The 27,152-nt window shown below is 42.3% G+C and overlaps 1 protein-coding gene across 1 annotated transcript in view; it reads left to right on the forward strand.

Moving 5' to 3' along the window:
- tmem132e (transmembrane protein 132E) overlaps positions 1-27,152 on the forward strand; it is a 707,821-nt gene that overhangs the window by 549,377 nt on the left and 131,292 nt on the right. Inside the window, exon 6 of the mRNA XM_080210481.1 lies at positions 12,583-12,788. Coding sequence (XP_080066607.1) covers positions 12,583-12,788 — 206 coding nt within the window. The remainder of the gene's footprint in view (positions 1-12,582; positions 12,789-27,152) is intronic.

A 27,152-nucleotide genomic window follows, 5' to 3' on the forward strand; every position in this document is an offset into this window, starting at 1 on the left:
TTTTCCTGCCATAAAAACAATCCATATCCTCATCACTGGTTTCTATGTACTCTGTGTTGCATGTGGTTTCAAAAACACGATTTCTTCCTTTCAGAGAGTTTACAGTGTAATGGTATTGGGAATCACATTCAAAACAGCGATTCACGATCCCTCTAGCATTCCTTTGATTTAAACATCTTTTATCAGTTTCCCGTGTGCGTCTTCCATCCCCATTTTTAAATCAGTTATAACTGTTTTCAACATTAGGTCTGTTGTTAATGTAACTGTCTCTGTAAGGGCTTTCGTGTACCATTTGGCCTGGAAGTTGAGTCACCATTGACTCCTCCATTCAGGGTGCTATGGCATTCCAGTCTGTATTGAACAAGGTAGCGGGGAAGGATTGTTTCCTGAAAATCTTTTTTAATAATGCTGACATTTGATCAAAGAGGGGCTCTGTTCCCCTTAATTGTATTCCAGTCATTATTAAAGGGTATCCATTTGTGACAGACAACAACTTAAAGATTCCATCTGGAATCTCAAAATTAGATTTCATTAGCCTGCTATGGCCCCTATCAAAATCCATGATATACTCTTCCATGGACTGGGTATCTTAACATAGAACATAGAACATTACAGCGCAGAACAGGCCCTTCGGCCCACGATGTTGCGCCGACCAGTTACAAAAACAATGACCCACTAGCCTATACCAATCCCTTTTCGTCCATAAACCTATCCAGAGATCTCTTAAACGCCCCCAAACTAGACGCATTTACAACCGCAGCAGGCAGGGCATTCCAATCCCTCACCACCCGCTGGGTAAAGAACCTACCCCTGACATCCGTCCTGTAGCTACCCCCCCTTAATTTAAAGCCATGCCCCCTCGTGCTAGCATGCCCCCTCTTGTCTCCTAATCCTACCAAACATCACCCATTCTTCATAATTTTTCAAGAATTCATCTTTTTGGTAAAACTTATTGAAGTATTATAGCAGGAGCTTTAGTCCAATCAGAAAATACTTTGCTCCTTATCTTGCTCCTAATTGGAAGTGACAAAGCTAATGCCATATCTTGCATTTTTTTCAGTCTTGTGGTGACAAGAGTCCACATTTCCACTTCTGCCTTCCATTGCTGATATGATTCGGCATCTGAAAAGACAGGGGGATAATCAAGTCCCATTGATTTACTTCTATCTTCTGCCATAGTGTAGCACTTCTTTGAAAACAAATATCAAGTTACAATGGGTTTTCCTCTGTTACCAATGTTTCTTCAAAAGAAACTCTTCAAATGCAGACAGTAAAAATGTAACAGAACTTACTCCAACTTATAAATCAAAGAAAGGGTTTAATAAAGAAACTTCATTATTCCAAACTTGGGCCTCGCCCTGGTCACTCCAAGCTCCCCACAATTCCCAACAAGCCCTTATATATAGTGCGTCGGCTGACCATCACATCATTCTGTAATTGATTCCATGGTTTACTAGGTCAGCTGACCCTTACAGCTTGTTACTTTTAGTCACATTATATCCAATACAAAGTTGTCACCGGTTACATTCTAACTCTCCTAACTTGTGCCTTGCAGATGGTGAATAGGCTTTGGCATTTAGAAAGTGAGTTATTGCTGCAGGATTCCCATGCTATGATCTGCCCTTGTAGCCACAGTATTTGTATGACTTATCCAGTTCTGTTTCTGCTCAATGGTAACTTGCCAGAACATTGGTGAGGGATTCTACAATGGTAATAATGGTGAATGGAAAGAGGAAGTGGCTGGATTCTGTCTTGTTTGACGTGGTCATTGCCTGGCATTTGCATAGTTCATGTGTGGCACAAATGTAACATCACACTTATTTGCCCAAACCTGAACATCATCCAGGTCTTGCTGCAAGCAGGCACTAACTGTTTCAGTATCTGGTGTGACACATGGTGCTGAACATCGTGCAATTATTGGTGAACATCCCAACATCTGATGAAGGAAGTATCTTTGATGGAGAAGCTGAAAATGTTTGGGTCTTTGACACAATCCTGAAGAATACCTGCAGCAGTGTCTTAGGGATAAGATGATTGACTTCCAACAACCTTCCTCTGTGCTAGGTATAACTAATCAGTGGAGAGTTTACAATGATTCACATTGACTTCAATTTTTTCTAGAAGTCCTTGCTGTCACACTTAATCAAGGGCAGTCACTTTCACTTCATGCCTTGAGTTCTACTCATGGTTGGATCAAGAATGTAGGGTGCAGTTCTCCACAAAAAATTCTAAGTGCCCAATTTGTGTGAAAACTGCAATAAATCAAGTTGTTTTTTTCAGTAGGACTTCAGAAAAGAATCTCCCACACTTTGTGCACTGCTGAGTGCACTAGCATGATTCACTCCGTCAGTAGCAGGGTCTATTCCTGCTAGAGAGGTTGGCAGCGCAGCACTGAACAAGCCATTGCACAGACACTGATCTGTCAGTGCCGAGGTTGGCGCATGCACAGTCTAGAGGTCTCCCGATTACTAGCCAGCCCCGTGACCCCTGCAATGCTGGCCCTCTCACACCCCCATGGCCCGATCCTTGGCCTGTTGAACATGCCTGGGCCCAGCCCCAGCTACCCCATCCCATCCAACCCAGGCTGCCCCAGTCTCCAGCACCCTCCCCCTCTCCTCCAATCACCCCGTCCCCTGGCATCCCTGATTCTCCCTTCCCCAAAGCACGCTGACCACCACCGCCCCCCCCCCCCCACCCTGCCATGCCCTGATCGCTGGACTCCCTTCCTCCCCCACCAATCTTGCCTGCAGAGCAGCAGCAGCAGGGGCCCTCTCAGTCACCCACGCCCCATCAGGATTTGACCCCTTAAGCGCCATCCCCATAGGCACTGCCCCATGCCTGGTGGGCAGTGCCAGGGTGCCCCCTGGGCATTAGCATTTGCCCCTTGGGCAATGTGGGGGTCCCAGGCTGGAACTGCGAAGTGCCAATGCCCAGGGGCAACCCCTGCCAACACCCAACTGTCTGAGGTGCCCCGATTGCCATTCCCTTCACTCCAGTGATACTACAATAGTGGGGAGCTACTGTTAACCCTGCTGGAGTGTAATACACCTCGTGGGGGCAAGGGTGGGCAAGAGTGGGTCCAAAGACTTCAGCTAATTGTATTTAAAACATATGCTAAGTTCTATTTTAAATAATTTATACACCTCCCTGCGGATCTCCGGCATGGAACTGATGCAGCTGGAAATCCAGCGCTGGGAGATGCTATCAGGCTGAGACACCCAGTGCAGAGCCGCAAATCTCCTGGCCCACTGCACTGATTTTTTAGCGCAGCGAGATGGGAGAATCTTGGCTGTAATGAGGTCTAGAGCATGAAATTCTGGTGGAATCTATAGGCATGCTCCTTGTTGATATTTCTCAGGACAGCTGGAAACTCTACTTGATCATATCCCTGCATTCAAAAAGTACTTACCTGACTGTAAAGTCAGGAACCCCTGAAATCATGAAAGGTGCTTTGTACAGTAAATGTATCTATTTTTCTCAAGGCTAGAATGGTAGATGACATTTACTGTAGGCAAATGTGAAATTCTGCACATTGGATGGCAAAATGGATTAATTCTTATGCAGAAGTTTTCAGCTCATACACACATTTTAAACTTTATGCTACAATTCTTTTAAAAAACAAACTCATAAACATAGAAATGTGAAGCAATTTTTATCTAAGCAATTCAATGCTCTATTGTACACATTCTTGTTACATTTCCTACATTACAATAGTGACTACATTTCAAAACTACTTCATTGGCTGTAAAACACTTTGAGACATCTGGTGGTAATTGTCTCTTATATTTTGTAAGCCTATGCAACTCAGTATTGTTTCAAATTTGCTTTTTGTTTGTGAATAGATTGCTCAGTTGGCATGTGCCACAGAAATTTTGCAACAGAGTTGCTGAATGTGGCCTGTGGGAATATCTGCTTCCTGTGGAAATGAGCAGTATGATTGCTATGTCAGAATTATAACACTTCTTCATAAATCTACAGTGGTTGCATTGTGATAATATTAGTAGTTGGGGTGATCTGCAAGACTTTTAGTACATCTGGTCTTGGTCATCTGCTGCTCCATCAGTAATAAAGCATGGCTCAGAAGTAGGGTAGTCTAATGGAGCATGGTATTTACCCAATGTTTAGACTTTACTGTGTTTCTGTTCCAAGTATCTTCCTTCCTCTCCTGGATCCTTTGCTGGACATGATTCCGTGAACATTGATAACCATGGCTCCCTTAAATTTCAATTTAATTTCAAACTTTGTGGAGATGATGGCATGGTGGTAATGTCACTGGACTGGTAACCCAGAGGCTCAGTCCAAGTTCTGGGGACACTGTTCAAATCCTATCTTGTCAGTTGGTGGAGTTTAAATTTAGTTAATAAATCTGGAACATAAAGCCAGCCTCAGTAATAGTGACCAGAACAGTTATCATCGATTATTTTTAAAAACCCATTTGGTTCACTAATGTTGTTCAGGGAAGTAAATGTCCTTACCTGGCCTGGCTTGCATGTGACTCCAGATCAATGCGGTTAACTGTTAACTGTCCTCTGAAATAAACTACTCCGTTCAAGAGCAATTAGTGATGAGCAACAAATGCCTTGCCAGCAACTCCCACATCCTGTGAAAGAAATTTTAAAAAATTAAATCACCTCAAGACACCTTCACACAGCTGTTGTTTACTTCTCCCAGGAAGTCATTGTCAATGATCTATTCCTCTTATCTATATGGCTAAATCCTAGTGGGCTCAGGTATCATAGCTTTACTAAAATGAAAATAGAGAACAAAGGAAACGTTCAGCAGGTCAAATTGCATATGTAGATTGAACATCAGTAAACATTTCAGGCTGATAATGGTCGTGTCATTATAATCTTGGGCTTATTGCACAAGACATAAACACGCAAAAGGGACTTAGTGAACATACAGTGGGTTCACTTATTAAGACGAAGCACAGGAGAGCAGTTATACAAAACTATAAATCAGAGCTGTGTGCTTCTTTTGGGGTAGCCAAATAAACTAAACCAACAAATTGAGGGACAAATTAAAAGGCAGCCGTTTAAATGGATCAAAGAAAACAGAATCTCAAAGGAAACTTAATGCATCAAAACAAATGTGATTAAAAGGGTCAATAAAATACTCTAGTCACTGCTGTGCCATCCGGGCATGGACCAGAACTGTGTACTTCTTTCCATTAACCACCCAAGCTAAATAAAATAAAACTGTGGGATAAACTAAATATGCAGACCCTTAAAGGGATAAAGGATTCTGTTTAAGGAACTGCATCAAAATAAACAGATTCTCAAAGAAGTTTTAAAGCATCAAAATACAATGTGATTAAAGGGATTGATAAAACACCCCATCCCCACAGTGTCCATTGGGCATAGATTAGAGCTATGTGCCTTGTTTTGTTATGTAACCACGCCAAATGCTGCACTGAATGCCAGTGGAAGGGATAAGATCAATGCTCAGTATGTATATACATTAACAAAACAATATGGTCTTCAAGAAGAGAGCCCAGTTGTAGTGGCAAAATTAGTAGGATTTATTGTGCAGTTATTAATATCTTAGATCACAAACCTTTTCCAACACATGACGAAATGGCTTCTGGAAAGATGATTTGGGGTGTCTTCAGTATTTATTTTTGCAGAACAGTTTTTAAGGTAGTAGCTTCATGTGGAGTCCTACAGTCAAGTTATTCAGAAATTAATAGTTATTGAAAGTTATGAACATAAGAACATAAGAAATAGGAGCAGGAGTAGGCCAACTAGCCCTTCGAGCCTGCCTCGCCATTCAATAAGATCATGGCTGATCTGTCGTGGTTCAATTCCACATTCCCGCCCTCTCCCCATAACCCTTAATCCCCTCTCTCATCAAAAACCCATCAACCCGCGTCTTAAAAATATTTAGCGAGGCAGCCTCCACCACTTCAACGGGCAGAGAATTCCAGAGATTCACCACCCTTTGAGTGAAGAAGTTCCTCCTCAACTCCGTTCTAAACCGCCCCCCCTTTATCTTGAGGCTGTGCCCCCTAGTCCTACTATCCTTTCTGAGCGGGAAGAGTCTCTCCACCTCTATCCTATCCATCCCATTCATCATCTTATATGTATCAATGAGATCTCCCCTCATTCTTCTAAACTCTAACGAGTACAAGCCTAATCTATTCAGCCTCTCCTCATAGCTCAACCCCCTCAACTCCGGCATCAGCCTAGTAAACCTCCTCTGCACTCCCTCCAAGGCTAAAATATCCTTGCGTAAGTACGGCGCCCAAAACTGCACACAGTACTCCAGCTGTGGCCTCACCAATGCCCTATACAGCCGCAGCAAGACCTCCCTACTTTTATATTCAATCCCCCTCGCGATGAAGGCCAGCATCCCATTCGCCTTCCTGACCACCTGCTGCACCTGCAAGCTGGGTTTTTGCGACTCATGCACAAGGACCCCGAGGTCCCTCTGCACCGTCGCCTGCTGCAGTTTTTCTCCACGTAAGTAATAATCCTTCCTACCATTATTCCTACCAAAGTGGACCACCTCGCACTTACCAACATTAAATTCCATTTGCCATTTCCTGGCCCATTCGCCCAGCCTATCTAGATCCTTCTGTAGACTCTCCCCACCCTCCGCACAATTTGCCTTTCCACCAATTTTGAGCCCTTAACAGTGCATGAAACTAATGGCATCTACCTTAGTCACTTCCCTCATTGCAATCAGTTAACTCATGACAGATCTGGAATGAAACAAAGGGCTTTCTGAATTTTATGATTTAATACTTCTCAGGTTAACAAGGAAACTTTCAACATGGTTTCATGTAACAACCGTTTTTCTTGTACCACATCACTCTACTAATTGAACTTCTACAGGGGTATTTAAGTGCTGCCACAAGGCTAAAAAGCTGCTGGTGCAGCCACATTGCTTAAAAAATACAACTTACACAGAGTTTATCTTTTTCATAACCACTGAGCTGAATTCCATACAGAATACCAACTATATAAAATGATGTAATTTAGCAAATCATAACATTTGACTGGTTTTCATATAAACAAGCTTGAATACAGAAAGGGATGGAAAGCTTCAAACATATTGCACTTAATACAAAATTAATAAATTCATAATAACTAGAGTTAAATTGGCTTTGTAAGGTAAATGTGTGTTGTATATTTATGATATGTATTTTTATTGAGCTACAAATTATCAAAAATAAATAAAATTCAGGATATTTCCTGTGGTGTTTCCCTAAAATAAATCAGATGATATGCTGTTCTGTAAAATATGGAGCATTCCATTGTTCATCTGCTCTCAATTGTAAACAGATGTCAGTCATTCATTACACTCGCACCTACCATTGACCTTTCTATGGGATTTCGCACAGAAAATTCCTCTAATTAGAAAGCCACTTCAGAGTAACACTCGCTACAGGGAACATGGCACTTTTGTAAACCAGGTAAACAGTTGTGCATCTGAGTTAGTCAGATTGAAGAATCATTAATGATGAGCAAGGGTGTGATTGTCCCAAAACAACACTAGTAGCCAATAGGACTTTTTCCCCACCGATTTTTTTTTTTGTGCGAGCTTAGTTGAATGAATTTACAGTACTGTGCATCACAATCCGCCAGGGGATTTACAGTGGCGGGGGAGTGCAGGACCTAATCCAGTCCAAGTGGCCGGGCCAGTCTGCATAGTGCGCATGTGCCAATCTCCCAGTATACCAGGAGATCGGCTGGCAAGGGTTCACCCCCACCGGCATTGCTGGCTCCTAATGGCTGGACCCACCTCCTGATGTCCGACCCCAGTCTGCTGAAGACTAGCCTTTGAATACCACCATTCCCATCCCCGATGGACAGTCTCTGATGGACAGTCTCCGATTGCCCCCAGCCCCCTCAATATCCGATGGTCGTCCTAACCCTCCTCTCACACAGCCCAATGCATGCTGGGCAGTGCCAGGGTATCCAGTGGACATTGCTGGGCTGGCATTACCAAAGGGGCACCTTCCCATGCTCCAACCTCCCAGGATGCCTGAATGGCCTCTGGTCCCACCAGCAAGGCTATCACATCTAGACCCCATTTGTGGGGACCATATGTGATCTTTGCTGGTGTGGACATCCACTAGTGAAGCAGAAACCTTAGTGAGCCTGGACAGTTGAAACGTGGACTTGCTAAAGAGATGCAAAGCAAGTTCTGCCTCGTGGGCAGTGCCAACAGGTGGGGCCTATATGGGGCAGACGCTGGAAGGATGAGGCCTACAGAGGGCAAGGCCAGGTTGGGGCAGCCCGATAGGGAGGGAGAGGGGGTTCTGATATGCAGTCTGCTCTGTGGTCGGTGGAGGGAGAGAAAGAGGGGGGGCCTTCTGCTGCTGCTCTGCCTGTTATTGGAGAGGGCTGACGGGAGGCCTGATCCATCTGGGTGGCAGGGGCTGTACTTTTGGGCAGTATAGGGCTCATGATTGGCCCGTAATTGTGGGGGGGGGGATGCTGTGTTGAGGCTAGCAGCAGTTATATATCACATAAATAAAACAATGCCTTTCCATGCATTTCAATACTGATTTTCTTAGTGAGGTACTGTTATTGCTAAGCTTATGATGGAACAGGGTAACTCAGACAGCAACTTCCTGATTTATGCCTTTAAATATACAGTTACTGACAGTTGCTGTCAATTTGCACTTTAATAATAGTGAACATAATGACTGTCACTATTGTGAGTATGGTTATGCTGATTTTCTATCCTGAAGGTAAGTTTCATTTGTAAGCTGGAACCTGCTATTATGTCCATAGAGAGTGGTGAGAAGAGAAGCAGCGTAATTGGCTGCTGTGTGGGAAGAGGTACGTAAATTGCTGTCACATGGGTAATTTATAAATTGATGATACATTGGAAGATATTAGATAGGGAAGGAGCATCAAATTGGTAAGTGGGAATGGTGCAGAAATAGATGGGGTGGGAAATGGGGCATAAATCCATGTTGTATGGGTGACACCATAGAATCTACAGTGTAGAAGAAAAGCATTTGGCCCATCGAGCCTGGACCAACAACACTTCCACGTAGGTCTTGTCCCCGTAACCTCACGTATTTACTCTTGTAAGCCCCTTGGCATTGGCCAAGGGGCAATTTATCATGGCCAATCAACCTAAGCTGCACATATTTAGACTGTGGGAGGAAACCAGAGCACCCGGAGGAAACCTACGCAGACACAGGGAGAACTTGCAAACTCCATTCAGGCAGTCACCCGAGCCCACATCACGCTAGAGAGGTAGGAAGCATTCAGGAGGGGGAGCATTTGTGTGTCGAACTCGCTAATGATCTTGAAATTCAATCAAATTCATACTGATAAAGTTTGCGCCCAAAATTAAAAAGGGGTCAGAAAGGTAGCAAACTGTTTTGCGCAGGGTACGAATTGGACTTTTGGCATTTCACATTATTTTCCAAGCTCACCATGATGATCGGGCATGGCAATGTGGTAAGATTGGGCATATCGAAGTGCTAAGTTCGAATGTAGTGAGGTGGTAAGACAGCGTCCATCATATGTCCCCTCACTCTCAGCATGAAGTCCTGGAAATGGTGGGAATAAATTGAAACTGCATTTCTACCTCCCAAATAAGTTTTAACTGACTTCTGTCTGAGTTACCTCACCTCAATAATCAAGCAGAATTTTTATGCTAAGAGCAAACTGGCATGACTTGAGGTTGAGAACAATTAGAAGATTACTTCCACTTTTGGTAACAATTTTTTAAGTTCTACTCGGTTAAACCAGTATTTGTTCAATTGGGATATACGGTCTTACACCAGGCAAATGTCAGTGTGACAAAAACATGCAATTGTGTCACTTTCAAGTGCGTCAGCAAAATGTGTCAAGGTTTATTAAAAGCTGATCTCCCATGGCATTGCTTCAAGTGAGTCAGAAGATGCAATGTTTTATCCTACATAATGTGCAACATATTATCAACCCCAGTTCCTTCATTGTAAAAGAACCACGTTCTTCCACCTCCACTGCGAGCTGACTTTGATCTTCGATTCCTAACATTACCTCTTCTGTAGTAACAAAATCCAAATTCCTAGGCACTATTGTTAATTGGTTAAATCCTTCAAGCAGTTTCTCCCCAGCATTAAGTACCACCAAGAGGAATTTTGCATGAGTGTTAAGCATTTGTAAAAGATTAACGCCAGTTGTAAATTCAACCCCTCAGTTAAACTGCTTCATGCAGCATTTTCCCCTGTTTCAAGCTTACTGCACATCAGAGAGTAAATCTGGAAAAAAAAAGCAAAGCTTTAGTTAAGGGTTTCGATTTAAAAGCTATTTGCAACTATATTTTAGAGTGATAAGTTGATGTTGAATGGTTTAGTCCATACAAATATGAATTATTTTAAGACTTTTACATCTCTACCGTTTACATTTGATTAGCAATCTCAAGGTGATTTTATTATACAAATCCAGTCGTATTCTAATGCTTGTTTATAGTGATTATGTGAATAAACATAGTTTCTTTCCATCCTTTAACTAAGCTGCTGGAACACGCCAGAAGGTTGTGCTCTATTGGCTCATCAGAGCTGTGAGGAGATGAAATGCTCTAGTTCTAGTGAATGTCATTTTTATATGAACACATGAACTTGTTCAAGCTAGCGCATGTCATAATAAAAATTATTTTCACTTTCCATGTTTATGAAGATAAAACTTACGGTTTCAGAGTTCTCAGTTTCATCAGCATGCATTGATTGGATCAAATGGCCTGATTTTATGCCACATATCTTGTGCATTAGCAAATTTCTTGTTATTTATCTCTAATCATGACAGATACTTTTGGAATTACACAATATTTGCTCCAAAATTTCCTGAAGTGATTAAATCATTTGGAATTATTGGAAAAATGTAAAAAGGTTTGCATCAATGCCAATTTTTCCTCATCAGCTTTGAAGTCAAGAAAGTATGTTGTGACATTCAAACCAAATTATAAACTATTGGTCGCCCCTGTGCCAGACATGCATCGTGAACCTATATCAGATTTAGATTAAAAGCAAAATATTACCAAAAAATGGCAGTGTTGTTTCTGGCAAAAAAAAAGCATGTTCCTCTCCAAAGAAATTGGTTGATTTTTCTCTCCAGATTCTACCACACTGTGCCAAAAATATTTGTGATTCACAACATCATAGAGGTGGATGGGACTTAAACACACCAGCAAAACCCAGCTGCTCCGAGATTGGGACACCATGTTTAAAGTGTATACTGATCAGAACTCTAATAAACCTCCCTCACCCTACCACTGTGGCCTCATGGCTCCTCTCTGCACTGCTGATCAGAGCCAGCATTTACTCCATCCTCCGCCATCATAATATCTCGTTGTGTGTGTTGGTGTCAAATATTATTTGAGAATGCTCAGTGAAGAGTCTGAAGTCATCTTACTATGTTCAAAGCCCTATTAAGATCTTGATCGAATATCTGGCATTTCATTGGATCACCATCATTGGACCTTTCTCTCTCTTCCCTTTCCCCTCAATCATCTCTCCTTTCTCATCATACTACCTCACCATGATCATCAGCCCTTGCTCTCTCTTTCCACACCCCCCCCCAACCCCACCCCCGATCATAGAATGGCTACACTGACAACAATCCTACTCAGGCCCCATCCCCATGACCACATGTATTTACCCTGCTAATCTCTGTGACACAGTCAATTTAGCATGACTGGTCAACCTACCCTGCTCACCTTTGCACTCTGGAAGAAAATCAGAGCTGTGGAAGGAAACCCATGGAGACGTGGGGAGAATGTGCAAACTTCATACAGACTTGCTTGAGGTTGGAATTGCTAACCACTGTGCCACAGTGCTGTCCATAGGCTCCTTCTCTGTCTACCCCTCCAGGTCATCAGCCTATTCTCTCTCCCTCCACTGCAATCATCGGTCCCAACTCTTCTACCCAGCCCCACAACCATCAACTACTTCTTCTCATATTCGGTGCTGCCATCCCCTGCTTGTCAGGCTGCTCCTGGGCCACAAGCACAACTGCATTAAGCAACACTACCACACCCGCCCCCCCCCCCCCCCCCCCCCCCCACAACCTTTGGCTCCCACTGGGGCTTGCCAAACTGTGTCAAGGTGCACTGCCAGGTGGCATTGCTAGGGCACTGGCTGGCCTGGTGGCTACTCTTTGCTTCCCTGGGGAGATGTCCGCCCCCACCCAACATCTATGTGACCCTGTTATAAACACATTGGTGCGGTGTCAAGAATACACCAGGGAGGTTAATAATATTGAAATATAGGTTCATGGGTGTGAACCTAATGACATCATCAGTGTGGGCCAGGAAAAATCTGAAGTCACATTCTCACTGGCGAACTGCGTTTTCCGGATCTTGAGCTCCCACTGGCAACCTTGCAGATGGCGAACCTGGTTCAAGGTTTCAACCAGAATTAACATTTTGCGTTTGAAAGGGCATAGGGACTCGAAACTTTAACTTTGTTTTTGTCTTCTAACATGCTGCCAGATTTACTGAGTTTATTCAGCATTTTCTGAGATTAGATTGTTCACAATAGAATTGACTCTTTTGGACTGTAATTTAGTTACTGGGTCCAAACTTTCATATGTGCAGATTTCTATTAATTCAAACTTTTCTGTGTTCACACAGGTCTCCAAAGGCTGTGACTATGTGTTTGTCAGTGGCAAGGAGTCTCAAGGCTCAATGAATGCCCGAATTATTTTCAACTATGAACATTTGAGTGCCCCACTGGAGTTGACAGTTTGGGTACCAAAACTTCCTCTGCAGATTGAACTGTCAGATGACAAACTGAGTCAAGTGAAAGGCTGGAGGGTGCCAATCCTCCCTGACAGAAGGTGAGCATACTAATTCGATCTTCATTTTATAAGAAACTTCAGAAAAGTACCTCTGTATGACTGACTTTCCTAGTGAGCACAAGAAGGAAAGCTCTACTGACTGCATAACCACAACACAAATTCCTGTGAAGAAATATGCTCCAGATTTTTAGTCCAAAGCCTTGAAAGTGCACTGTTTTAACAATACAGAGCAGCACTGATGTTCAAGTTATGAAGCAAAGTCACCAGATAAGATTTGCAGAATTAAATGGCCTATTTTTGTCTTGCAACATTCTGTGATACTGTATGCTGGTTCATTGTTATTTTAAGCAGAGCCATTTACCAGTTTGAAATAAATGAACTAATGCCCTCTGTTAAAACAATAGGCAAAGGAATTACTTACAAAAGTGTTGAACATCCATAATCTAATATCCACACAGTTTAATTAGAGATGGCAAATCTTTCAAATCGACACAAAGTTGATCTGTCAATCCTTAAAGAATCAATACATTAACATGACTCCTTTAAAAAATTAAAACAGTTATGAATAATTAGTTTAATGTTAACTTGATTACATAGACCTGATTCTGCAGTTGGGCAGGAACAGTGAAGCAGTCCTCAGGCCTGTTTCTCACTTGAAACATGCTATTCTGTGGCTAGGTAATGACCTAAGTGCAGATGCAATTGCATTTTTCATGTTGTTTCCCCATTAAAGCTTAAAAAATATGGAAATTGATTTAAATCATTTTGCATGCTCAGTGTCCGGAATGCCTGAAATCATTCATTATCCATTTTCAACTGGCATGCTTTGAAAACCCCTTAATGTTGTATTCTCAATTGAGAATGTCATTTTTGTCTCTAGGACTTTATTTTACTGTCATATTCATTGTTCAGTCATTGTTGAATTCATTTTTTGCTGGTTTCAGTAGTTACTTATTTTTAATTTCAGCATTTTGTCAGTGTGCTGTTCACCAAGAGTTTTCTGTTGGGTACATTTCTCTAACTGATCTTAACTATTTGCTGCATAAATAAGTTTTCCCCTTTATTGCCTCTGATTCTTTTGGCAATTACTTTAAATATTATCCTTTGTTTCCTGATCCTGTTACCAACATGAAGTTTCTCTCCATATACTTTGAATATCTCTACCAAATCTCCTGAATGCCTCTACCAAATCTGTCCAACCTTCTCTAATGAAAGCAATTCCAGATTCTCTAATCTTTCCATATAAAGTACTGAAATCATTCCTGTAAATCTTCACTGCACTCTCGCTAACGCCTTCACATTGTAAAAACCTCAAAATGTGTCTTTGGCAGGCAGAGCACAGGGCTGCCTGCCAGCAGCCTTACAAGATTTTCCCAGTGAAGTTTTAAAAACTTTGGGGAAAAAAGTGAGGAGGCATTAATTTTAATTTTTATATCATCTTCAAATTTTAAAATAGTGCTCCATACAGCCAGTCATTGAGATGCACCAAGAAAATCAGTCATTCTCATACACCTGGAGAACACCACTGTATACCTTCCTCCAGTCCAAAAAGCAACTATTCATCTCTGCTGTCTATTTCTCGTCACTTATCTAACTTTTATATCCATGCCACCACTGTTCATTTCATTTCATTTCATGGACTCCCAACTTTGCTTTTTCTTATCTGACCCTATCAAATGACATTTAGAAGTCCTTGTGTACCACATTAAATGCATTATTCTCATCAAACCTTTTTAGGGTGGTACGGGGGCACAGTGGTTAGCACTGCTGCCTCACAGCGCCAGGGACCCAGGTTTGATTCCGGCCTTGGTCACTGTTTATGCAGAGTCCCTATGTTCTCCCCATGTCTGTGAGAGTTTCCTCCCATAGTCCAAAGATGTGCTGGTTAGGTTGATTGGCCATGATAAATTGACCCTTGTACCAGGGGATTGGCAGGGTAAATGTGTGTGGTTTTGAAATAGGGCCTGGGTGGGATTATGTTTGGTACAGACTCGATGAGCTGAATGGCCTCCTTCTGTACTGTAGGGATTCTATGGAACTATTCTATTCTATTCTGTGATAGTTCATCAACAATTCAATTAGTTAAACATGATTTGCCTTTGACAAGTATGTGCAAGCTTTCCTTAATTAATACATACTTAAGTAAGTTGTTATTTTTGTCCCAGATTAATTCTTCGAAAGGTTTTTTGCCACTGACTGGCATATACTTATTGAGCTTATCCCTACACCCTTTTTGTACAAGGGTGTAAGGATAACATTGAACATTAGAATTCTCCAGTTCTCCAGCACCACCCTCACATCTAATGAGGATTATAAAATTATGGGCAGTGCCTCCGCAGTTTTCCCCCTCATTTCCCTCAGCATCGTTGAAGCATCTGATTTGGCCTCGGTGACTTACCAACTGTAAGTACACCCGGGTTTTCTGGTTCTTAATTTTTATCAAGTTTAGCCCATTCAGTACCTCCTCTTAAGCTTTGGCTTTGACAGCATTTTCTTCCTTGATGAAGACAGATGCAAAGTAACCATATAGTGCCTCAGCCATGCCCTGTGACTCAATGTATAGTTCTCCTTTTTGGTCCCCAATTACCTGCCTTGCCTTACTACTGTTTTACTATTTATAGCCTTATAACATTCTTTTCTATGTTAACTGGTTGCCTCTTCGCATACTCTCTCTTTGTTCCCATGTCTTTTTTATCTTCCTTCTGAAGTTGTTAAATCAGCCTAGTTCTCACTTGCATTATCAATCTGATGACTGTCATATCTGCCCTTTTTCACCCTCGCCTTACTCCTCTTTTTCATCATCAATTGAGCTCAAATTTAAGTTACCTTATTTTTGTTCTTGCATGAATATACCTTAACGGTACCCAAATTACCACTTTAAAGTCACTTTATTGTTTTCTTGCAGTCCAGTAGATATATTCTCAGCCCACTGAAGCTGGTGGTCCTCCAATGAAGTATTTTTACTTTCAGTTGTTCCTTGTCCTTTTCCATAACTAATATTACAATACTATGGGCAGAATTTTCTGGCCATTCCCACCAGTGGGATCTTCCAAGTGCCCCAAAATCAAACCCGCACTGCAGATTCCCTGGCAGCAATGTAGGTGAGCCATGCAATAGCCCATAGACTTCCAGCATGACCTTACTGGCTTGCCGTGCCAGTCAATCGATGTGGCAAGCCGGGAAAAGGCCAAAAAGTCGGTTTGCGCTAGATGTGAATTGGTTTGGTGTTGAATGCCATCTTCCCAGCCCTATTTTGTCAATGGGCGTGAAGCCAATTTGAATATTAATTTCATAACATTAGAGGGACCAGCAGGGCTGCTTCCAGCCTCCCAGACGCTCTCGCCAATGAGAATCACCATTGTTCCCACCAACAGGGATCAGGCGCCCAAGCACTCTGCAGTCAACTTACCAATTTTTTTGTTAACTGAACTGGGACATCTCACCATTCTCACTGTCTCTCAGTTTGCTGTCAGATTGGAGCCCCCTGCACAATGGCACCCAAGTGCTCTGAAGTCAGTTTCCCCCTTGTACTTAGACTGCAACCCCCCTCCCCCCCCCAGATACCCTCCACTCCCAGCACCAACCACATATAGCTCCTAGCTGTCAGGAAAAACTGACAGAGTGCCAGAAGATTGCAGCACCAAGCTTGCCCAAAAGACCGGCATAGAGGACTTCTGTTTTCACACTGTTGTGACACTTCAGATTTTTGGCGGAATTCTGATCAAGAAAATTCTCTTGAAAAAACTTCAAAAACTCTGCATGCTCTTTGACCTTTACAAAATTACTATCCCAGTCTATATTCATATATTTGAAGATCCCCATTGTTATTACACTATCGTTCTTGCACCTCTCTAATTTCCCTGCAAATTTGCTCATGTCTAACTTTCCTATATTTGATGCTTAATAGAATACATTCAGTTGTGTCATTTGTTAACTGTAACTAAATAGATTCTGTCCTTGACTATTCCAGTATATCCTCTCTCTTCCCTTTACTATAATGTTTGCCTTAATGGATATGTGCACCTCTCCTCCTTTCTTTGATTCTCTGTCTTTCCTGGATATATCGTATCCTGAAATAATTAAATTTTAGTCCTACGCTATGTCTCATATCACCAGTACAACATATTACATCATATTTATGCCTGCAGTTATTTGCTATTTACTATGCTTTATATGTTTACATACATGTACTAATTTAGAACTTATTATATTCCCAATTAGTTTGACCCCACCTAATAGCTTATTATTTTTTGGTCTGATAGTACCTGTTTCTTCTAACTCTTTGTGCACTTTATTTCACTTTTGTGATAATACATTGTTGCTCCCAACTCCTTGCCAGATTAGTTTAAACCTTCTCCAATAGCTCTAGCAAACACCTCAAGAACACGCAGTGAAAAATAGTTGGATAGGCACAAGTAATGTTAAAAAGACAAGCCTTAAGAATGAGCTTAACACATGAGAATTAGCATTAAAGTGGATGAATAAATTGCGCAAATAGATATAAAAAGGTATGATGTAGTTGGGATTATAGAGACATGGCTGCAGTGTGACCAACGATGGGAACTGAACATCTAGAGATATTGAGTATTAAGGAAGGACAGACAAAAACGTAAAGGTACTGGAGTTGCCTTGCAGGTTAAATAGGAAATTAGCACAGTTGTGAGGAAGGATATTGGGCAGTATTTTCTGCTGTGCTCGGCCCAAAACCGGAAAGTCCTGCCCAAAGTCAACAGACCTTTCCATGGTCCGCTCCTCGCCTGCTCCAATTCTCATGGCAGGTGGAACGAGAAAATTTGCCCAATTGGCTACGATTAGCAAAACCTATTTGGTTAGAGCTGAGAAACATCAAGGGGCAAAAAAAAAAATTAGTGGATGTTGTATACAGACACCTAAATTGTAGTGGTGATGTTGGAAATGACATTAAACAGGAAATTCGAGGTGCATGCGATAAGGAAACATCTGTAATTATGGATGACTCTAATCTGCATATAGATTGGGCAAATCAAATTGGTCACACTACTGTAGAGGATAGTTTTCTAGACAGTATGTTGAGGAACCAACTAGAGGATATGTCAAAATAGAGTGAGTATTTGTAATGAGAAATGAATAACTGGCAATCTACCTGTGCAAGACTCCTTGGGGATGAGTGACCATAAATAATCAGATTCTTCATCATGGTGGAGAGTGACATAATTGATTCTGAGACTACGGTCCTGAATCTTAACAAAGGAACCTATGACAGTATAATATTTATTATAGATCTAGGGAATAGAGGGATTAAGGGATATGGGGTGGAAAGAGGATCAGGATAGTGAATTTGATGATCAGCCATGATAAAAATGAATGGCGAGCAGACTTGAAGGGCTGAATGGACTACTCCTGCTTCTAGTTTCTAGAAGGTGCGAGTTGTCTGTGGTGGATTGAGAAATGTTACTTAAAGGGATGACAGTGGATAGGCAATGACAGACACTCAGAGTGTATGGGTGAACTGCAACAATTGTTCATTCCTGTCTGGCACAAAAGTAAAATGGGAAAGGTGGCCAAACCATGGCTTGCAAGAGAAATTAGAGATTAGTATTAGATGCGCACCCGTTCCCCCTTACCAGTGGCCACCGTCGGGACCGCACCCAAAAAGGGATGTAAAGTCAATTTAAATGCATTTGCATGCATTTAAATTGACTTAATGGGCTGCACACCCAAACTTACCATTGCTTCCTCCTTTGCCACTGCATTCACCTGTCCAGATTCAACGTGAAACAGACATGGTTTGAAAAGGTCCAATTCGGACACTCCAGCTTCTGAGGAGGTATGTTCAGAGCTTCCAGCGGCTCTTTGACTCAGATCAGTGGTTGGGATGTGGGGAAGAGGGGGGTCAGATGGCTCTCTGGTCGGGGGAAGGGAGGTGGGTAAGATGACTCTCGGGTAGGGGGGTAGAGAGGCGGGTCACGTGGCTCTCTGATTGGAGGGGAGGGAGATGTGTAAGATGACTCTCGGGTGGGGGAGGGGGGAGGCAGGTCAGATGGCTCTCTGGTTGGGGGGGGAAGGGAGGTAGATAAGATGATTCTTTGGTGGGGGTGGAGGGAGGCAGGTCAGATGGTTCTCTCTAGTGGGGGGGAGAGAGGTGGGTCAGATGGCTCTCTGGTAGGGGGGGAGATAGGTGGGTAAGATGGCTCTCTGGAAGGGGTGAGGGAGATAAGTCAGATCTCTGGTGGGGGGAAGGAGGTGTGTAAGATGGCTGTCTGGTGGGGGGAGGAACTCATGTCAGATGGCTCTCTGAATGGGGGGGGAAGCAGGTCAGATGAGTCTCTGGTGGACAAAGACAGGTCAGACTGCTCTCTGGTGGGGGGAGGGGGCAGGTCAGATGGCTGTCTGGTGAGGGGAGGGAGGTGGGTCAGATGGTTTTCTAGTGGGGGGAGGAGGTGGATCAGATGGCTGTCTGGCAGGGGGAGGGAGGTGGATCAGATGGCTCTGTGGTGGGGGGAGGAGGTGGGTCAGATGGGTCTCTGGTGGGGGGAGGCAGGTGGGTCAGATGGTTCTCTGGTGGGGGAGGGGAGGGAGGCGGGTCAGATAGCTCACTGGTGGGGGGGGAGGAGGTGGGTCAGATGGCTGTCTGGTGGGGGGAGGAAGTGGGTCAAATGGCTCTCTGGTGGGGGAAGGAGGTGGGTCACATGGGTCTCTGCTGGGAGGAGGGAGGTGGGTCTGATGGTTCTCCAGTGGGGGTTGAGGGAGGCGGGTCAGATAGTTCTCTGTTGGGGGACAGGAGGTGGGTCAGATGGCTCTCTGGTGGGGGCAAGGGAGGTGCATCAGATGGCTCTCTGGTTGGGAGGGGAGGGAGGTGGATCAGATGGCTCTCTTGGGGGTGATGGCAGGTCAGATGGCTCTCTGGTGGAGGGGAGGGATTCAGATCAGATGACTCTGGTGGGCAGGGTGGGAGGCAGGTCACGTAGCTCTCTGGTGGGGGGAGGGAAGTGGGTAAGATGACTTTTTGGTGGGGGGGAGGGAGACAGTTAAGACGGCTCTCTGGTGGGAGGTGGGAGGCAGGTCAGATGTGATCAGTGGTGGGGGGAAGGGAGACAAGGGGCCGCGATCAGTCTGGGTAGTGGGGGATAAGCGGATCAGTTACATAGTGGGGATGGGGTAATGTCTGTGGGAGCCAGGAGCAGGCACTATCCGGCCCAGAATATGGCATAATAGAACAGTTTTTCTGTTCTTTTTACTGCGCATGTGCAATTGAAGGCTCCAATTGGAGCTGCAGCATTTAGGGCGTGTTAAGCGCCACCCACTGGCTTCTGCAGCACAATTCAGAGTCACTGATATTTTTGCAAGCAGAGTGCGTATGGGGGTGCCTAAGAACAGGTCTAAAAGTCAGATCTGAAACACTCCCAGTTTCAAGTTCGCTCAGCACTTAGAATTAAAATGGTAAAATAAAGCCCAAAGAGTAAGAATAAATGAGTCTTTTTCTGAATGGCAAACAGAGATGAGTAGAGTACCACAGGGATCAGTGCTAGGACCCCAGCTGTTCACAATATATATTAATGATTTAGATGAGAGAGCTAAATGTAATATCGCCAAATTTGCAGATGACACATAGCTGGTTGGGAGGCTGAGCTGTGAGGAGGATGCAGAGATGCTTCAGTGTGACTTGGATAAACTGAGTAGGCAAATGCAGGGCAGATTGCAGTATAATGTGGATAAATGTGAAGTTATCCAGTTTGGTGGCAAAAACAGGAAGACAAATTGGTATCTGAATGGCTGTAAGTTAAGAGAGGAGTATGTGCACCGAGACTTGGGTGTCCTCATACATCAGTCACTAAAGGTAAGTATGCTGATGAAGCACGCAAATGGTATGTTAGCCTTTATAGCAAAAGGATTTGAGTATAGAAGCAGGGATGTCTTGCTGCAATTATACAGGGCATTGGTGAGGCCATACCTGGAATATTATGTGTAGTTTTGGTCTCCTGATCTGAGGAAGAATGCTCTTGCTTTAGAGGAAGTGCAGTGAAGATTTACCAGATTAGTCCTGCCACCCCAGGAATCAATGTATGAGGAGAGATTAAGTCATTTAGGATTATGTTTACTGAAGTTCAGAAGAATGAAGAGGGATCTTGTAGAAATCTTTAAAATTCTAACAGCACTTGACAATATAGATGCAATAAGGATGTTTCTGATAGTGGAGTGTCTAGGACCAGTGGTCATGGTCTAAGATTGCAAGGTAAACTTTTAGGACTGAGATGAGGAGAAATTTCTTCACCCAGAGAGTGATAAACTTGCGGCATTAGCTACCACAGAAAGTAGTTGAGGCCAAAACATTGTGTGTTTCAAGAAGGAATTAGATATAGCTCTTGGGGCAAAAGAGACCACATGTTATGGAGGAAGGAGGGATCAGACTATTGAATTGGATGATCAACGATGATCATAATGAATGGCAGAGCAGGCTCGAAGGGCCAAATGACCTACTCCTACTCCTAATTTCTGTTTCTATGTTAACATTGGTCCCAACTCTATTGAGGTGCAGCCTGTTCAGCCGTACAGGTCCCACCTTCCCCAGAATCAGTTCCAATGTCCTGCGAACCCAAAGCCCTCCCTCCTGCACTATCTCATCAGCCACACAATTATCTGCTCTTTTCTCCTATCTCTATACTCAGTCATGCATGGTATCTAGAGCAAACCAGTGATTGTTCGCTTAGACATCCTGCTTATTAATCTCTTTCTTAGCTCCCCAAAATCTACCTGAAGGACTTCAACCCTCTTTCTACTCATGTTGTTTGTTCCATGACATGTGGCTGTTCACCTTTCCCCCAAAATGTTATTCAGCTGTTCAGTGACATCCTGAATTTCTGATATTTAGTTTGGGGCACCACGCTTTTCTGCATGCCAAGGAACAAATGTATGTATCGTCAGCAAGTTTTGTGAATTTTTCACAACTAGACTGGAAATATTTTCTGCCCATTTTGCATAATTCAGAGCGTAAAAGTAACCAGACACTCAAACCAAATTGCACTTTAAAAGAAACAAATCTGTAGAAATAGGTAATTGTACATTAGCTAAATATGCATTCAACAATTCAAATCAAAGATAGAAAGAATATCAGGAAGGTACCATACCATCCTGTGATCATACGCAGAATTCTCCAGCCCTTCCTGGCGATGCATTTTTTGGTTCTACCAAAGTCGACCCGGCAGCATGGGCAAGGAATGTAATTTGCCATCAACTTCGGCGGGACTGGAAGATCCCGCTGCCAGCCAAAGTCGAGCTGCCTCTGCTGTGAGAAACCTATCCCAGAGCACTGAAGAATTCCACCCAATGTCTGCGACCATGGAAACATCCATATGTTTCCCTAACTATTGAATCCCCTATTACTATTGCTTTCCTAATTTTTCTCCCCCCTACTCCCACTCTCCTTTCTCCCATACATGGTGCCATGCTTTGGCATTGGCTGAATATTGCACTACATAATACCCACTATATGCCATTACATTCTAACTCAGAGAAAAGAGCCCTGCCACTGATCCAAGATTGACACTTTATTACAAGCATACTTCTATGCCAGCAAAATATGCTGCACAGTGACATAGACATACATGTACATGTGCCAACTAACTGAAGGGCTGCCAAAGTGCTTTATATGTTGCCTTAATGAAATAGCACCAAACCATTGTTGACGTTCATTAGAAAGCCGTATACAAAATGTAAGCCAAAAATTAAAAGTACTCTTAACAATCTTCATAGGTTTCAAGCATTCCATCCACATTTATTCCTACAATTATTGACATGGGATAATGTATTAATGCGTTCTAGCATCTCCACTAAGAAACTTTGAAAAAAGATTCTAATTGGATGGTGCCCCTTGCTTCCAAAGAAATAAACTCTACTTTGCTTCAGTAGCAACTGAAGTAGCATTTCCAGAATCCTTAGCAGGTGCAATCTTTCTTTCCCTTACATTCCTTGTTATCACTTTGAAGAGCCATTGAAAAAAACGTCTAATCGGAAAATATATGACTCATTTTTGATTTATACGCAGCAATTGCTTGAGAACAGCTAACTTGCAAGTTGCCCTATCCTGCATGACCACCCTGCTCCCTGAACTTCAACCATTCCATAGCGAGAGCAAATGGGAATTATTAAAATGAGTGAATCGCACAAATGTCAGTTACATGTTATTTTCATGTTTTGTGTATGATATGCAATGTCTCCCTGAATAGTCTAATGACCTGATCCATTAATCTAATTTTCACAAAAACTGACTAACTTTTATTTTTGTGTTGTGGCCAATAGTATGCTGTGATGGTTAATGACAAAATCTATAGTACCACTCTCGAGCTGCCAAAACATCTATGTGGGTATCAGTGGCCCATCCCAGATATGTAGGTGACCCAGTCTTCATGATTTGAGAAAGGGTGTCCAGCAAAGTGCAAGGGATTGCAAGATTACATTCCATGCCACAAAAGCTGCAGGGATGATGCTTCAGGAATTTTCAGGTATCATATTGTGGCGCTACTCTCAGGTATCTCAATGAACCAAATTAGAAGGACACTGAGTCTGCTGTATTGTTGATTACTCCTGCAAAATCCATAGATAAGAAGTTGCTGAAATGTATAAATTCCAACATTGTTAGTCTAGCTGGGATATGTCTAATCCTAAGGGAAGACCCATTCAGGTTAGCAATGGCAAAAGTGTCTCCCTGGTCACTGCAAGCAAGTTGAGGATTTTCAAATGTCATTGAAGTACTGAACCATAAATTAAGTCTCAACCGTTACTTTTTAAATATATTTTCACTTTTTTCAACAGTCTTTGGGAAAATTGTGGGTAAATGATGGAAAGATTCCCAGGCTGATCAGCCCATTGAACTGTCATTTACACTCTTTCAATGTCCATCAATTTCTGCCAGAGCTTTTAGCCCATAAGTATGGATGCTACCACTGCACCGCAAGGTCACCTCGTCATTAATTCAAGGTTCAGTGCTCTAATTAAAGGCTAGAGATCGTAATGAGAATGGATCCACCATATATCTTCTCTTCTGCTTCATACAAACCAGTTAAGGCGCTTTGGGACTGCCAAATAGATAGACCTGCATTTGTGGTCAAAGTCAGTTTATTAGGAATCCATTACTTTTTAATCTGTAATGTGACCTTTAATGCTGATGGCGTGAAAATAGGAATACTTGATTGTGACCATTCCTGAGATATTAATGTTTGGAATCAGAATTAAAATACCTGGTTAATGTTGTCCACATCCTGGCACTATCTGGATATGGAATATCATGCACCTCTGACAGAGAATTATAGAATAGTGGTTTACTGAAAAGTTATACATTCCAAGGTTGCAAATAGAGATTGTAATTTACAATTTCCGAACTGATTTTATTGCAGCCTCTCTTCCAGGTACTTTTTTTTATTTTTATCTAATTAATTTATATATCAAAATTCAGCTTTGAAATTCGAAATAAAATTCTTTATTTATGTTATTCCTTATTTATATTTGTTGGTGACAATAGTTTCAGAGTAATATGTACAGTGAAATCACAGTGATTCAAACTCAGATGACATGAAATTCTGGTTTTGTTGAAATCCTCAACAAATCCCACCGGCAGATTAGCAAATCCCACAAAATAAACTAAAATTCTGCATTGGTAATTCCAGATTAGTCAAATTTGACTAAGATTGTCATATAACTACACCAACCAATGAGAGCTGACTTAAACCACACGAGTGCAAAGTCATGGAGTGCAAGACAAACCATCATTTGACATCAAGATCTCCCTGGGAAAGGATGTGAGAAGTCTGCGAGTACAGCTAAACGTATGAGAAAGTTAAAAATGTTGCCAATCGGAGATGGGGTTCAAACATGTTATGACTGCACAAGACATCAAGAATAAGGAAGAAAACGATGAGGCCAACCTGCATGAGGGACTTTTCACTCAAGTGCAGGAGACCAGCATGGAAACTTCAGCACTCAACCAAGGAAACATGTGGATGGTGTCATACACAGCATGATGGAACTGACAGATGATGCAAATGTAAATGCAGTACGTCCTTCAACTAAAGAAGCCAATGAAGAATCTGAAGAATGCCTGACTACTCACCAGAGCAGAGAAAGATAAAAGTTTTTCCACTGCTAATTCCCAACATTTTTCAATGAAAAACTCTAGCCTTCTACAAGGTTAGGCCATTGTCAAGTGTAAACAATTCGAATAAAGACTTCCACCACACACTACCTCCTTACTTCATTTTGATTTGTCATTTGAATCTGTTATATTTCACATAGAATATGTTTTTAGGCATATTGGGTTACATACAGATCCATTCATGTGGAAATGGGGCCTGCTGGGCTATCACAAAGCTCCGCTGAGCACAAGTTGGTGGGTGAATGACTAGGACTTGACTCATTGGGATTTACTGTGTGTATCTGTTTGATTCAGTTTGTAGCACTGCTGCTTCTGAGTTAAAATGGTGTGGGTTCTAAGTCCCACAATGGTCCTAAGCACACAAAGTAAATTTGCCACATTTCCAGAAGTACTGTTTTCTCATTGACAAGTTCTCAAGGCATTTTTGAAGAAGAGTAGAGAGTTCTCAATATCCTGGTTAACATTTCACACTTAATTCATATTATTAAAAGCAGATAATCTGCTGATTTTCTATTTGTGAAACCTTGTGTGAAAATTGCCAGCTGTGTTTGTCAACACTACAAGTGACGACAATTTCATGTAATCTGTTGATTGTAAAGCACTGAGGATGTTATGAGATGCTTTATAAAAAATGGATGTTTTTTTTTCTGTATACAAGTAACTAAATAAGAATATATAGAAAGTGACATTCACAGTTCACAGATTGTAAAGATGTTGGGATATGCTTGGTATTTATTCTACTATCCATGCCATCTGTCAGAGAGATTCAGGGTACAAGAAACAGTTGACTTGTAGTACTCCTTTCATTTACACATTGCTAATTTTCAAACTGCATCAATTATAATTGTAGTAAAGTCTCTACAGACAAAAACATCCTCTTCAAATGCAGACATAGGGATTACAATTCCCATTCATTCCACTATAGCTAGCAAGTCAAATTTGTGCTTTTGGTTCATTATAATGATTTTTGTGTTCAGTCTGTGCTCGGTAAGGTCACCATAGACGACCATAGGCTCTAGCTGATGGTTATTTAACCTGAGGATAACCACATCTCCAGTGAGGAGCAAAGAAGAGAAGGCAGGCTTCCATGAATAACCTCAGCCAGTATAGGAATTGAAGCCATGCTGTTAGCTGTCTGCATCACTAACCAGCTGTCCAGCCAACTGAGTTAAATTGGCCTGTGCTAACTGCTTGGTTAATTGGCTTCGGTCATCAGGGGTAACAAAACTAACATTTTTTATTCATTTGTGGATTGTGTGTGGCTGGTTGGGTCAGCATTTATTGCCTGTCCCTAATTGCCTGTCCATTTTAGAGGGTATTTAAAGTCAACCTCATTGCTGTGGATCTGAGGTTACATGTAGGCCAGACTAAGTAAGGGCAGCAGATTTCCTTCCCTAAGGGACAACAGTGAACCAGATGAGATTTTACTACAATCAACAATGGTTTCACAGTCATTATTAGACTCAAATTTCACTATCTGCCGTGGTGAGGTTCAAACCCAGATGCCCCGAACATTATCCTGGGACTCTGGATTACTCGTCCTGTGACAATACCACTATGGCACTGCCTCCCCTGAGCACTTGTGAGCACTCCTAAAAGTCAATTTGCACTATTTAAAATTAACCTTCTCCTCTTTGTCATGGACTTGCATGGTAAAAATCAGAAGCAGAATTAACAAAGAGAATGATGTGTGTAATCTGCCTAGCAACAAGGCGAATATGCCAGCAGCCCACATTCAAAAGGGGCTGATGCGATGTGCCCTTTACCCAGTAACAAAGGTAGCAGACATCCAGATAAAATCAGATAAATAACCCCATCATTTAGATTAATGGCTCCATCATCAAGAAGGAGCTTAATGAGAGGACTGAGAGATCAGGTGAGGCATACACATGCTAATTTTTGAGAGTCCAGCTATGTAGGAGAGGAACTCAGCCAAATATATGGTGAGCAGAATCAAAGAGAGACAGGAGTATAATTATCAACTCCTTCAGAATCAGAGAGGCCAGTTTAATATCTCACCAGAAGGCAATTTAACATTTTACAAGAAGGCCAGGGTAACACCTAAAGCAAGCCAGCTAACAGCAGAGGTTCTTTTTATAGTCTTACAGCTAAGTTAATGTAGAAAACCTTTTGAAGATGGTTTGCCTATCTTCGCTAAATCAGGCAAAGATGCTTCCCAGACTTAATTATTCTCCTGGCAATGAGTGGTAACTGTAAGCTGGATTTGACATATAGATTTGTTTAAGCTTGATGTTGTTTGGGGAATGAGGAAGTCTTAC

This window comes from Carcharhinus amblyrhynchos, chromosome 23 (genome assembly GCF_965287045.1).
Source record: "Carcharhinus amblyrhynchos chromosome 23, sCarAmb.v2.hapA, whole genome shotgun sequence".
NCBI classification, from domain to species: domain Eukaryota; kingdom Metazoa; phylum Chordata; class Chondrichthyes; order Carcharhiniformes; family Carcharhinidae; genus Carcharhinus; species Carcharhinus amblyrhynchos.